We start from the raw sequence: 15,376 nt of genomic DNA on the forward strand, positions 1-15,376 counted from the left end.
TGCATTAGGTATTAATTGATTTTATTGTACATAATACATATTATAATTTTCTCAAATTATAATCTAACATTTTTAATCTAATATATCTGATAACTCTACTCAAAAAATTACATTTTTAATTTATAAAAACAACATAACCTAAAATTTATGGTATGTCAAAGTTTGTGTCCATTTCCTGTCGGTTTATGCAATTACTTGCACCGTGTAATCACCACAAACCATACATACTCATAGACGTTTCACGACCATGTTAATCTTTCGGATCGAATTAACGCCATCTCTTGATTGGAATGGGAACTAAATTGACAAATTTTAGTTACGTGGGAATTTCAAATTATAAATTTTGCGGGATTTTTGATGAAATTTCGCAGGAAATTAAAACAACAGAAAGTCAATTCAATGTTTTATTCAATATTTTACTGAAAACTTCAAATGTTCCAATTTGTTTTCAAAATGCCAAACACTACTGCCATGTGTCACCTGAAAGCACATATTGAGTTGAATGAAAAGTTTTGAAAGAATCTTGTAGGATGATTGTTTAGATAAATATTACCTTATAATCTTTAACAAATTTCCAAAAATATATAGGCCCGAAATGTTGATGACACACTTGTCTATTGGAATAAACTGTTTCAGGTTCTATTATATTGTTTTTTAAACGTGGAGAAACACATCACGGGATGATCAATGTAAACTAAAAATTCTACTCATAAAAACGGAGAGGAGGTTAATACAATTGATTAAAATTGTGATTAAATCTAATTAAAAACGTAACACCACTATAATAAAATAATTAAGCAACAAACTGTAAAATAAAAAGTAAATAACAAAAATTAATTTAATTGTCAACTGTCAGTTGTTAAATATAACAAGAGAATTGACTGACAGCGACATCTCTGGATTGGAATGATAACTAATTTGCTGTCTTGACCTTGACAATTTACGTGAAACGTCTATGAGTATGTATGGTTTGTGGTAATCACTTTATAGGGCTTTTCATTCACAGTCATTGGGTGCATTCAGCAGACGCAATCGCTAACTAATCGATTAGTAATCGATTTGTGATTTACATGCTAAATGTCAAAATTTATGTGGCATTCAGCAGAAAATCACTAATCGATTAGTTAGCGATTGTGTCTGCTGAATGCACCCAATTGTTTCGAGCTTCTGTCATGTGTCACATAATATTAATATATCTACGACATACGTTATTGGTATGTACAATAATAGGCCGTTCCAAGATGCTGTCAAAATTAAATCAATATGGCTACTGGAAGGCAAACATTGAATATTATTCTATCAGGTTCTTATGGTTTTAGATCATTTTAGTTGTTGTACAAAGATTAATTTAACATTTTCTCTGGAAGTATGAATTTAGAAAGATAATATGCCTCATTGGTGTTGTGTTTTGAAGTGTGAAATGCAAAGTAATCGTGATAAAGTTAGCTTTTACCACTTACCATCAGTGCTACATTCTAAGCACAAAACTGAACCAATTTAACTAAATAAGTTATAGTTATCATCTGAGAGACAACAACAATGGTAAAATGCAATAAAATATAAAGATTTTACTAGCAAAATGGAAATTCCCCTGTAATCATCTTATATCTGGTAAGTTACAACATTTGAACATTAACGATTTTTGAAGATGTTAACAGTCTAATCTTGTAGGAAAACCAGCCGACTTAACTGATAATAACAATCCAGATTGGGTTCCTTCAATAAATATGGGGTATATAAACACAATGAAATGAGTTCCCCAAAATCTAAAATGGGAATTAAGGTACCAAAGGAGAATTAAAAGAAAAGGGTACCTACAAGAAAAAATTGCTTTTTTATTCCTCTTGAAATGATTTATATTCTACAAATACTAGGTAGGTCTATGATTTTACACATTTTTCATTAATGATACATTACTGTTACTTTAGTAGATTTAGAAACAGTGGATAGTTAGTGGTAGATAGTAGTTATTTGGTATAAAAGTTAGTTTAGTAGAAGACAAGATTTTGCCAAATAGTCAAACATATATTACAATGGAAAAATTAACAAATACATTTTATGTCATTAACATTAACACAGGATTTTAAATATCAGCTTAAGAAATTAGCTTTATCTTGTGAAAGTATAGAAAATGATGATGCCAAAACTAAAAATTATACTGGTTTAGCAAATTACAATGTTTTTAAAATAGCTTTAAAGTATATTACACCATTTATCAAATACCATCAAAATACTGTTTTGTCACCAAGTGATCAAGTATTGCTTACTTTAGCTAAACTAAGCTTAAACTTAGATTATAAAGATTTGAGATATAGGTTTAGTATTTCACCCTACCCGGTATCAACTTATTTCAAAAATACTTTGTATATAATGTGTCTTAGGTTAAAAAAATTTGTGTTCTGGCCTGATAGAGATATTTTAAAGAAAACTATGCAAAATTCACTTAAAGAATCTTTTCATGGAAATACTACAGGTATAATTGACTTTGGACGAATGTTTGTATGAAACGAATTATTTATTGTTCTGAAGCTAGTTATTTGAGGCATTTTTGTAATTAACTATTCTAATTGGGAAATAAGCCACAATTTAACTTAAAAAATAATTTTATTAATCTTTCGACTTCCAAATCAGACGTCATTGTCAAAATACAAAATATTATTATTTATGCATATTATTACCTGTAAATATTTCTTCTGATTGTTAATTGTAAAGGATTGAAAAATTACCATTTATTTTATTTTTTTTAGAATCAGCTGAGAGAAGTGGTCTACAAAAACCCAGGAAGGAAACGGAATATGTGGCTACGAAAGGCAAAAGAAAGGTTTACAAAGCAAATGTGACACATTTTTTTGAAATATTTAGGAATATCAGTAAATTGCATTAAAAAAATGTATGAAAAGATTTTGTTCAATAAAAATGTTTATATTTATCAAGGATGTATTAATTGGTATGGCCACATATCGTCAGTGATGTAATAATACATCCTATCTGTTTTTTCATGAGTTTCGTAAGAGAGACTAAAAACTTGTCTTAGGGTCACCTGTTTTCATATGATATTTTTTGACTTGTTTTGTAGTAAATTAAACTATCTATGAACTACAAAACAAGTCAAAACTTACATATGAACACAGGAGGTGACCTTAAAACATGTTTTTCCATCTCTCCTACAAAACTCATGAAAAAACAGATAGGAGGTATTGTCACATCAGCAAGGATGTACAGTGATGAGTGCCCTAATAACCGGCAAAATAGCACAAAAGACGGGCAACATATTTAGTTGTGAGATAAAAAGAAATGAAACTAGTCGAGCTGGGAAATTTAGCGAAATTAACCTTTAAATTTTATTTTATATTGATTGTTTCCCACCTTTACACATATCAGAGGAGTATGTCAACTAAAACTGTCACTGTGACAGTGGTAGTTTCCAAACTCGTCTGATACGTCTGAAGGTGGTACACAATCAATACAATCTAAATGTATAAGTTAATATCGCTAAATTTCCCAGCTCGACTAGTTTCATTTCTTTTTATCTCACTACTTAATACGTTTTCCATCTTTTGTGCTATTTTGCAGGTTATTAGAGCGCTCATCACTGTATTTCTGGTATATCCAGGGAATGTCTACAAAATATATTTTGAATGTCCAAAGAACATTCGTGGACATTCATGGAATGTTCCAATAAGACATTCAAGTAATGTTTAAAATGCTGACACAGGATTTTCCTGGGATGTTCAGGAAACGTGTTTTCGGGGATATTCCAGGAATTTTTCAATGTCTGTGTACCTTCATATGGAATATTTTGGTGTTATTAGCACCGCACTCCACTTGCGATTTGTAATCAGGAAGATTGAACACATTGTTTCAAATACAAGTCAATCCATTTGTAACTAAATAATCATGGATTGACTTCTATTTGAAAGAATGTGTTCAATATTCACGACTACAAATCGCAAGTGGAGTCCGGCGCTTAGAGCTACTTCCTCTTCGGTATTATGTATTATACTACAGAAATTAGGAACTTTCCTTCTAAATATATGTATGCATCTTGGCCATCAAACATTTTTTTAAGGGGTTACATAGGTCTTAGGGGTAAAAAAAGTGACTTTTTAAAAAAATTATATCTCGAAAACTAAAATTTATTTTTATTTATAATTGGAACATGTAAAAGTATAGTACTTAAGGTAGTCTCAAAAAAAGTTTCAGCCAAAAATATTCATTTTTGTAGGTTTTTTTGCGGTGGACAGCAAAACTAAGTCCAGTCTCATTTGAAATCAAAAAGTTTCTTGTAGTTTATACCTCTGGCTAGTAAATGAACGAAGGAATTAAAAAAAATGAAATTTGAAGATTTTACATAAGTTTAAACACATTTTTGACCCCAATTTTTCTCATTTTTAAAGTAGTTTTTTTTTGATAAAACAAAAATGACCTCATCTAATAAAAAAATCTTTGTTCATTCACTAACCAGAGGTATAAACTACAAGAAATTTCAGATGAGACTGGACTTGTTATGCTGCTCACCACAAAAAAGGGCTGTTGTCGAAAAATTGCAGTCAACTCTACAAAAATGAATATATTTGGCTGAAATTTTTTTGAGTGTACTATACTTTTACATGTTCCAATTATAAATAAAAATAATTTTTAGTTTCCAAGATATAATTTTTTTAAAAAGTCACTTTTTCTACCCGCAAGACCTATGTAACCCCTTAATAACTGCCTTTCCATGCTGTAGCAAACTTAACAAATTGTTGATTTCAAATTGTAACAGTTAAGTTTTGCAAAGTATGCTGCCCTCTTGTATCTTCTGTGTTATCTTCATCATACAATTACTTCATCTAAAAACTTTCTGCGATATATTCATTTTGTTGCTAAAATTATTTCCTGATCCATGGGTTGAATAAGCGATGTATTTTTTGGCAAAAACATACAACTAAAGTTGCCATGTTTTGATCATAGAATATTTTCAGAGGGATGAGCAGGAGCGTTGTCTAAAATCAAAAAACATTTCACCTCTTCCGGCAGATTCTCAGTTTCTTCTCTTGAAATTTTTTCACTGCAGGTACAGTCGGAGAAATGAAAGAGTACCCATGAACGATCACATATTATTAACATAATTAATCTATATCGTTTATTATTTATAGAAAAAGAACAGCAAATACAAAATATGTGATTGTACCTGTTTGACGTGACCGTTCATGGGTATTCTTTCATTTTTCCGACTGTACAAATTCTTTAAAAGGTCCATTTTTTAAGATATCTGGGGTGAACCACTATGATGAAATTATTTATTTTTATAGCTCCACAATTATATACAAATCCTACCTCAAAATATTTGTAAGAATTTAAACTCTTGAATGCCTTCATTTGTTGACCTGTGTAAAAACTATTACTAAGCTCCAAATACAAAAAAAAACTATGTCCATGTAAGTAACTATATTTGTCCATGTTGTCACCCTTGAAAAACTTTTTCTACTGTAGGTTAACTCATACCCCTTGAGGGAAAATGGATCTATATACCAAAAGCTTTTGAAAATATTTACTTATGTTTATTTATTCACTGCTTACAACTAAATACAGTCGTTAAAGTACTTCTACAGCTAGAAGCTACAGAAGTCAACAGCAAAATGTTCGGAAAATACAACTATAAAAAACTATTATACAACGATTAAACTATTATATAAAAACAATTATATAAACCACTATTTTATAACAACAATAACTATTTTATAAAAAAACTATTAAACGTAAAAAACTTAAGAAACTCAATGCGGTACAAATATAAATAATTTCAATGTTTGCCTTCCAGCTTTCAATTAGTGTCATAAACGTCAAAGTCTTGAAATGGCCTATACAAACCAGAGTGCGTCCAGGGAGAGTGTAGCCAAGCCCGGAAACCAGAGCAAAATATGGCCGCCCTCAGTGATCACTGGTTGCCCTAGTCGCACACAAAAATATAAATTTTACATAACTGTCAGTTGTAAAAAGAAGATTGAGGTTATATAGAAACATTGCAAAAAATGAAAAAATGCAAAATTATGTTTTGATTAAATTAATGTTGTTCTTTTATTAGAACTGCTTGTTTTGAGAAAGTCTGAAGTGCCTGTAGATAGTGCAATATTGATTCGGAGAAAAAAGACGTTAATTCATAACAGAACAGAAACTAAATGAATCTGAATCAAATCATTGTAAACAAAATTCTGGTCTCATTATGGATGGGCTGCAGTGGGGCTTGCAATAATTGGTTTCACCATAGATATATAATACTCTAGATTGCGCCCTGCGATCTTAAAATGGGTGACCGTTGCGACAGAGATAAATGAGCCTATTTGGTCGGTAGTCTCTTTTTAATTTAAGGGGAATATCGACGACGTGACTATCCCACTTTATCGAGTAATATGTGTTGACAGTTGGAGCGGGTGGTGACGAGAAATGGTCTTTGGTCTTCCGACATGGATAATCGTGGTTCGAATCCCATACCAACTTTACCTTTTTTTATTTTTATTTAATCAATATTGCGTTTATTAGATATTTTTACATCTGAAAAATGGACCTAAGTAAATCTAGCAGATAATAAATGTACGTATGTATAGTAAGTTAATATTGGAATACATAATTTGTGAACTGCATAGTAAAATAAGTCATTCGTTATTAATATAAATTCGTCCTTATTCGAATGATGTGAAGTGAACAATATTTGTTTTGCTTCTACTTTTTTAAAAAATTGTAACAATAGTTTCATAAATAAAAATAATGTCTAATTACTTATAATTGAATCGGTCATTTCAAAAACAGCAAAGTCCACAATTTTGAGAAACTAACTTTTTGAGAGGAATAGACTCCTTTAAGATAAACGTTGTGTGCAAAAACGACACCAGTCCAGTAAAAACATTAGGAACAAAACTACAATATAACTCTGAATTTTGATGTCATCCATTTCATCCATCTTTCGACTATATAGTTAAGTTTTCTTTGCTCTTCTGTAAAATTAGGAATATGTGACTCGTGTTGTTTTTGAAATGACCGATTCAATTAATAAATCGATGGTACATTATGTTGATATTAATTATTGGTAATTTTTTACGAATATTTTTAATTACTTTATACTATTCTACCATTAACTTATTAAAAAAAATAACATTGGCTTTTATATTTTTAAAAATCTATAGGTACCTACACAGTTTTTCTTATTTGTTATATATTTCTTTGCATATATTTATTTTAGAGATGTAATAATATCTAATAAACGCAATATTGATTAAATAAAAAATAAAAAAAGTAATGATTGGTATGGGATTCGAACCAGGATTATCCACGTCCGAAGACAAACGACCAGTTCTCGTCGCCATGCGCTCGAACTGTCAAACCATCTAAAATACTCGACGACAGAGTAGGATAGTGACGTCGTCGATACTCCCCTTGAATTAGAAAGAGACTACCGACCAAATAGGCTCATTTATCTCTGTCGCAACCGTCACCCATTTTAAGATCGTAAGGCGCAATCTAGAGTATTATAAATCTATGGGTTTCACACTGATTGTGTAAAAATATCATTTGCTTCTTAAAAAGCTAAAACGGTATTGTGATAATTCTATAGAAAAGGTGAGAGTATGAGTTTAAGTCATTTAGGTTCGGATGTGTGGAAGATACTGGGAATAAGATAAGAAGCTGGTCAAAATAGTAAAGCAGAACACATAGCGTGGAAGGAGTTAGTATGGTTATTGTTAATGAAAAGTATAAGCATTTATCAGTTATTCTGCAGGTGGATTCTCCCAGGCATAAACTGTTGCTAGAAAAGGGGGAAGATCAGATGAGGATGCTGGAGCTAAACTGGTCTGTTACTTACAAGATTAGTTTTTGTGATAATTTGCAAAATGTGTTTAGGTGCCTCTTTTAATACTAGTGACATAACCAGTGTTTAAACATGGATTAAAAAATAGTGTGTGTACTTTTATGTATGTAAGTTATACTTACAGTAGACGGCCTCTTAACCGACCGACCTTACACCTTTTTGGATGATACTATTTTTAGATTAGAGGTCATACAAGTTTCATAATTTGTCTTGTGAGTGATATTGTTAATTACATATGTATATACACATCGACATTCGTTTCACTTTATATTTTGACTTAATTTGTTTGAAAATGAATCGTGACCCATGGGAAAAGTTATAGCGGACGGACTATATGTACATACTACTTTTTTGTTTATAGATCATAAAATATATATATATTTTTAATAGAGTTACATACAGTCGGAAAAATGAAAGAATACCCATGAACGAACATATAAAACACGCTGTATTTTCCTGTCACCGTGTCACAAAGAAAATTGTCCAGTGCAAGCACATGTAACAATAATTATTACATGTACTTGCACTGTACAGCGCGTATATATACAGCGCTATATAAAATACAGCGTGTTTTATATGTTCGTTCATGGGTATTCTTTCATTTTTCCTACTGTATGTAATGTCTTTCTGAGGGTGGTTTTAAAGATTTTCGGTTTAACCAACTTTTTGATTATCCGACCTATGGGCAGCTCCCGTCATGGTCGGTTAAGAGAGCGTCTACTGTATATATGATTTCAACTATTTCAAGGAAATAAATAGATTCAAAACAAACAGTTATTTGTAATTTATTTAAATATTAAATTAAATTTTAATACTTACTACTTTCCAAAAAATTTCATTAAAAGAATAGCACAAATTAAAAAATTATAAAACATATATTTACTAAAAACACCAATATATTTTGTTCACACTTTATTTCCACTGATACGTAACTTGAAAGATTTAGTAACTAACTTTATATTGTCTGTGTGCACAATAGTGCATACTGTTAGTTTTATAAAAAACTCACAACATTTTTCCCAATCGCACCTAATAACTTCAAAAATAGAATCAAGCTAGAAACATAAAGCATAAACGAACTTATAGGTGTTTAATTCAAAATGACAAAAAACATATAAACGTTTTTTGGACAGAAAAGTAATAGACCACTTGTGCGTTTAGATTTGTCAATTTTAATCAAAAGCTAAGTAATGACTGCTAGGTCTGTATGAATTTTTAAGTCTGTATTACTCATTATTCATCACGAATAGCTGGTAATGTATCCACTGGAAATGTATCAGAAATTTCAACACCTCTTCTTGGTTAATGTGGAAGAGACAGATAAAATTTTTGTAGGTTTAGCATTGCTGGAATAAAGCTTATGTTAAGCGATAGTCCATATTCTCCACTTACTGCGGTCACTTTATTAAGTAAGCAGTATCTGTAGGTTTTCATGTGATTCGGCTAAAAGAACTGTATCATTAGCGTATCTCAGGTTATTTATGATCATGCCATTAATTCTAATGCCTATGTTTATTTCATCCATTGTCTTACTTAATATGTCTTCCGAGTACCTATATATTAAATAATATTGGTGAAAGTATACACCCTTGTCGAACACCTTTTTTTTTTGTCATTTCTGTTTCTTCTGATGTTATGTCTTCTTTTCTCACTACCGCTTTTTGGCCATAGTAAAGTATATAGCGAGCCTATAAGGGTCCGTTTTTCCTTTAGAAGTATGGAAACCTAAAAACTGTTAATTGTAATAAAATGAATTATTCTATACCTATACAATATTGTGACAATCAATTGATATCGGCCCTGGACAGATAACGAAGTACAGGCATATTTGTGCTCTTCACAATTTGTTAGTTCTTGAGTGGTGAATCAATATCTATGAAAGATTTTTTAATTTTTGCATACTGGTAAACAAAAGTATGTTACATCTCTCCTACTGTAAGTAAAACTGTAAACAATTTAAAATGATTGATTTAACATGTAGTGTTACCACTTTAAATTCTTAACCTGTCCAAATCAACCGGAAACAAAAAGCTGACAAGTTTCTTTGCTAGTGACATGTGAGCGACTTTACTAATTTGATTTTTAGACTAATATTTATTTTGAATTGACTTTATTTATTTTTAAATAAGAACACTTATATTAATTTAAATACACAGACTTACTTCATATTATTTATTTACCACACTAACTTACAAGAACAATAAACACTTAATAGTATTTAATTTATTAGGAAATACTACACATTATCAAATCTAATTTATATTGTACTTTACAAAATGTATCTAATCAAAAATACCTCCAAATCGTACGCTCTAATACAGTATCTCGTCGTGGCTTTATTAGACTTCTCACTCATTCACAATCGTTGCCTTAAATACTATTTACAGTTTTTCTAGAACAAAAAGAATGATAGCGTCATTTACCTGTTAAAAGAGTCTCCCTTTGATTCTAGAATGAAAATAATATTTACATAAAATAAAGTAACGTTTACATGTATCCAGAAACTGGTGCCAGTCTCACTGGAATGCCAGTGGCATGAAAAATAGACCACCTTTCTATTCAAGACAGCGCTGGCAGACAGCTCTGGACTGGCGCAAAAAAGTGTTTACACTTGAACAAAACCCTATACAAGATAACTCTGCCACATCCTTGGTAGAGGAAGAAATTAGAATAATCACAAGAAACTTCCTTGATGGACAACGGATCATCCAAGTAACGAATCAAGACTGCTAAATACCCCTCCTGGATTTGAAAGGTGACTGAAGAAACCATGGCCAACAGACTTAATAAATTAACTATTTATGTGAACTAATATAAAATATATTATACAGGAGAGTTGCCACATGGCAGCTTCTCCCTCATGTGTTCAACATTCACACCATTTACTTATAGCTTCATGATCAGATGGTAAATTAAATTGTGTATTAAATAAAAAAAATGTCAAAATATTTTTTATACCTAAAGGTGGAGCAGAATCTATTTCCTGAATTTCAGTTATACAATTTTGATCGCTTATGGAAGATGTTTGTTGTCCTTTATATACTTTCTTATTTTGTACACCAATCCTTTTTCTCGGCGATTCCAAATTCAATTCTTGTTCTGCATTACTTCCAATCATTGCAGGAAGTATTTGTATTGTAGGATGACCTGATACTAAAGATATAGGAAAAGTCAAACAATGAGGAATGCACATAACTTTCCCCTTGTTGCCATATTCTAAATTTGAAAAAATATATAGAGAATAGTCAGATTTTTTTGATATGCCATTCCTATTACAGCAAGCATTTCATTGGCTAGAATTAGTGACGAGTATAATATATGATGTCATGGTAACTGACGTCTGTCATAATATTGGAGGTTACATTTATAATGTCAAATTATTGTTTTCAATTTATATTTTATTTATTTAGTTTATATTTTAACAATGGTTTATTTTTTAAATAACTTTACTTTCCCTTCCGTATCCTTGATTGGTCGTTTAGGTTCGTAATGGTTTTCTTGTATGGTAGGTTTAGCATTTAGGTTTAGTTAGGCATTAATTTTAAAAAATGTTGCTGGCTAAATGGGCACAGCTTCCAAAGGCCACAAAAGAAGAAGAAAAAATAAACAAACAAAAATCTTACATAACCTTCTATCTAAGCCTTCTATACTATAGGAAAACATGACTGACAGTAGCTGTCAGACGTCACCGCTGGAAGTCAGCCGCTGAGAGATTTACTAAGCTTTCCCTATCACAGCTGGATACAACCACTCAGCCGATTTCTGCTGACAGTCAGCCGCTATGGTCATCCAAACGCACCCACTTATACGCTCTGAGCTTCGCTGGTGTCGCTCCTAGCGGATTACTAATTCAACTTTCACCAGTAATTTTTAAATTTATTATTTAATTTTATCGCTTAATATTTACAACGCAAAAAAGTAATTAGATTGTAATCGATTTTTTAAAAATTTTGCTAACTGTTTTAACGTTCTATTAATGAAATATTAATTTCTTACTTCAGATACATTCACAATTATCGTGTAGATGGCGCTTAGATGATTTATATCTAATTATAATTAGATATTACAAAATATTAAAAAAACTTAATTCAGTATTTAAACCGTAAGTATACTTAAGATAAAAATATATACCACAGCTTTGACCAACTAATATTTTTTCTAATTAATGTTTTTAATTTAAATTTTAAATTATTCACTTTGACATTTATGTCAAATTTCCAGTAAAGGTTTACAGACTTGTCACTACTGGCTCTCGCGATTTTTTAATTATCCCCTCTACCTACGAGCTCAGCGTATATTACAGATACAGTTGGAAAAATGAAAGAATATCCATGAACGATCACATCAATCACTTAATTTATGTTTGTTGTCTTTTTCTATAAATAATAAACGTTTGTTATAGAAAAAGATAGGAAACACAAAATAAGTGATCGATGTGATCGTTCATGGGTATTCTTTATTTTTCCCACTGTAGTTATCTTTGTTTCACACTCTTAAAGACAAAGAGAAACAGTGTCACCTGTAGTTGCTGTGGTAAATACATACCGTCGAAAAAATGAAAGAATACCCATGAACGATCACATCAATCACATATTATTCAGATTATCAGATTATTAATAATCTATCTCTCTCATTTATTATTTATGAAAAAAAAACAGCAAATACAAAATATGTGATTGATGTGATCGTTCATGGGTATTCTTTCATTTTTCCGACTGTATATGTTTTTATTTGGCAACAGCGCTTGTTTCCAAACTTAACGGTAGTGAAAAACTAATAAATGAGGAAAAATTTGTTGAATTTGCTTGCCGTCAAGTTTGTATGAGTACCAGTGGGTTATATTTCATTAAATATAATATGAAGTGCATGCCTAATTGTTTAACTTTTAGTTTATCATACTTTAACAATGAATTGGGTGGCTCTCTGATCCAATATAAGTACTGTTATTATTTCCACTAAAAATGGTTACAGGAACAATTTTTTAAATTTTTTGATTTGATTGATATGACACATTTTTAAAATTCTGATCAATCTGACGTAGAGGACATTTTGTTTGAATAATAGGTTTGTTCTAGCAAACAGTCGAACTAGTCAGCAAACAGTTGGTCAGTGAGAGAACATAATACAGTTACGAGTGCTATCCCCTCTACTCGTGCTGGTCCACTATTCGCTAATGGTTTCAGACCGTTTGAAACTCCTGCTAGAACAAACCGATTGTCTAAGAAACAAATCACAATAACTGAATAAAACAGATTTTCCCACCTACCTCTATCCAAAGTATACATTTCCTGGCCTCATTGTAGGGAGCATAGTCATATTTTTTCTCCCTAGGGAAACAAAGTACTTTTAATCCCTAGGGAGTAAAAGTAAAAGTGATGTTGACGTCATACTATGTCATAGCATAGATGAAATAACTTATTGACACCCTATACTATTACTCTATTTTCTATTAGGTAAGTATCCATAATTTTAAATTTTATTTATAGATGTTGCAAAATGGTAAAAACAGTAAATTGTTATTTTGATTTAAAAATATTTCATTAATAATTTGATAGTTATACTGTACCTACTTGTTAGTTTTAGTTCTCTAATAAATTTTGTTAGTTCTATTGTTGATTGAATACACAAATTCCTGTATTCAATTATGATTCATGTATTCAATCAACAGTTATATAAATATTTTAAAAATGGAAAAATGACTTATTTGAGGGAGGTGGAAAAATGTATAACATGGGAGAAGTGCCTTTGCCTCCCTTGAATGATTACTGTAGTAAACTAGTAAGCTTTATTCTTGAAAGGAAAAGGTGCACTTCGCTCTCTTGTTATACAAATATCTATAGGTGTTAAATTGGTGAATAAACAAAAAACCAATATAAATAATTAAATACTTTCGCTTTCTTCTCTAAATATTGTTGGTACAGCATTGCATTTTAATTTTCTGCTACCATCTTGTCTAACTTTTTTCCACATGTCAGAAGTAGTGTTCCTAAACCTTCAAATATTGAATACAATATTTTTTAATGATATAAATATTATAAAGAGAATGCATCAAATGCAAATACTCAATTAATTTTACTTGAAGAACTTACTTCACAAACAACAGCATATTTGTTTGGATCTTGTTTTAACCCTATATTTTTAATCCACACTTTCCGTCGTTCAGATTCTTTTGGGAAAGAATTCATTTTCACATTATTTTTCCCCAATCGACTTCGCAACCTTTTACCTTAGAAGAAGGCATTTTTCAACCTGAATAATAGTAATAGTAATTTAATATTTCTCGATCTATCTAGTTAAGTGAGGTTAAACCAGAGTAAACGAAAAATAAACATCAGAGTAGAGTAGAGTAGAGTAAATTTTTATTTGCATAAATTTTTAACATAATTGAGCAAATAACGTCACATTACTAACAATCACATATTAAAAAATGCTACTAATAATCACATATTAAAAAGATATATTAACAATACACTAAAATATACAAACAATACAAATTACATATATGCTGATCAAGGCTGATAGGCCAGGTACTCCACCACAGTATACGGCTCAATGTTAACCAGGTGTTGAAAAACCGTTTTTTTAAAAGCTTTATAGCTTGTTTCCCGTTGAATGTCAGATGGTAGACTATTGTAAAATTTAACGCACGCATACAAAGGACTTTTCTCTGTTAGGGACAATCTGTGAAGTGGAATATTCAAATTAAGGCTTCTTGTGTTATATTCATGATTTGGTTGTAGGTGATAAAATAAAGTAAAATTTTTAAAGAGAAACATAATACATTCATATATATAGACAGCTGAGAAAGTGAGTATATTGAGTGATTTGAATCGGCCTCTACAGGATTCTCTCGCCTTTAGTCCTAGGATCACCCTGACTGCCTTTTTTTGGACTATGAAGACAGTTGAGCTATCCACCGAAGCACCCCAGAAGACTATTCCATATCGCATAAGAGAATAAAAGTTTGCATAATATACCGATAGTAAGATTCCCTGGTCTAGATAGTTTTTCAAAACTCTTAATGAGTAGCAGGCTCTATTTAGTTTTTTTGTCGCATTTTTTATTTGTTCTCCCCAATTCAAGTTCTGGTCAATATGAAGACCAAGAAACTTAACTGATCTAGAAGGTTCTGTGTTTTGGGATAAAAGATTGACTGTATCTGGGAACTCTTCTCGTGATTGGCTGGTTCTAAAGTAAACAAATACTGTCTTATCAGTATTAAGCACCAGCTTATTTCCACAGAACCACTGTTCAGCCTTGTCCAGAGTTTGTTCTGCCACTGTGAGGAGTGTTTCTAATGTTTCTTCCCAAAATAGCATGTTTGAGTCATCAGCAAAGTTTACCAGGTTTGAGGAACCACTAATCACTGCATTTGGCAGGTCATTTATATAGACCAAAAAGAGAAAAGGCCCTAAAATACTCCCCTGTGGTATACCTAATTTTAAGTTTATCGGTTCAGAGTAAACCTTACATCCCTGTTTCTCCAAGCATACTTTTTGTGATCTATCTGTAAGAAATGATTTTATCCAT

The 15,376-nt window shown here is 31.0% G+C and overlaps 1 protein-coding gene and 1 long non-coding RNA gene across 4 annotated transcripts; one reads left to right on the top strand and one right to left on the bottom strand.

The window, feature by feature from the left end:
• Positions 1-1,227: 1,227 nt before the first annotated feature.
• LOC126890061 (uncharacterized) lies at positions 1,228-2,929 on the top strand. Its single transcript, XR_007700272.1, has 2 exons — positions 1,228-1,874; positions 2,748-2,929. It is a non-coding gene; the product is annotated as an uncharacterized LOC126890061 (long non-coding RNA).
• A 6,386-nt stretch (positions 2,930-9,315) lies between these two features.
• LOC126890060 (uncharacterized) lies at positions 9,316-14,172 on the bottom strand. 3 transcript variants are annotated; one of them, XM_050658887.1, is made up of 2 exons: positions 10,805-11,522; positions 9,316-9,571 (listed from the first exon to the last, which is right to left on the bottom strand). In XM_050658887.1, exons 1-2 carry the CDS (start codon positions 11,037-11,039, stop codon positions 9,498-9,500), a joined length of 309 nt encoding a protein of 102 aa, XP_050514844.1. In that variant the 5' UTR covers positions 11,040-11,522; the 3' UTR covers positions 9,316-9,497. The 3 variants fall into 3 exon arrangements, 2 of the variants coding, with proteins under 2 accessions (XP_050514844.1, XP_050514845.1); XR_007700271.1 differs by lacking the exons at positions 9,316-9,571; positions 10,805-11,522 and adding exons at positions 10,004-10,238; positions 13,936-14,172; XM_050658888.1 differs by lacking the exon at positions 9,316-9,571 and adding an exon at positions 10,004-10,238.
• Between the last annotated feature and the right edge of the window lie 1,204 nt (positions 14,173-15,376).

This window comes from Diabrotica virgifera, chromosome 8 (assembly GCF_917563875.1).
Source record: "Diabrotica virgifera virgifera chromosome 8, PGI_DIABVI_V3a".
Taxonomy (NCBI): domain Eukaryota; kingdom Metazoa; phylum Arthropoda; class Insecta; order Coleoptera; family Chrysomelidae; genus Diabrotica; species Diabrotica virgifera.

Excerpts from the sequence above, each read along its gene's own strand:
- LOC126890060 (XM_050658887.1), bottom strand. The coding sequence starts at position 11,039 with ATGTGCATTCCTCATTGTTTGACTTTTCCTATATCTTTAGTATCAGGT. Across the intron at positions 9,572-10,804 it reads AGATTCTGCTCCACCTTTAG|GTTTCCATACTTCTAAAGGA; the intron begins GTATAAAAAATA and ends AACAGTTTTTAG.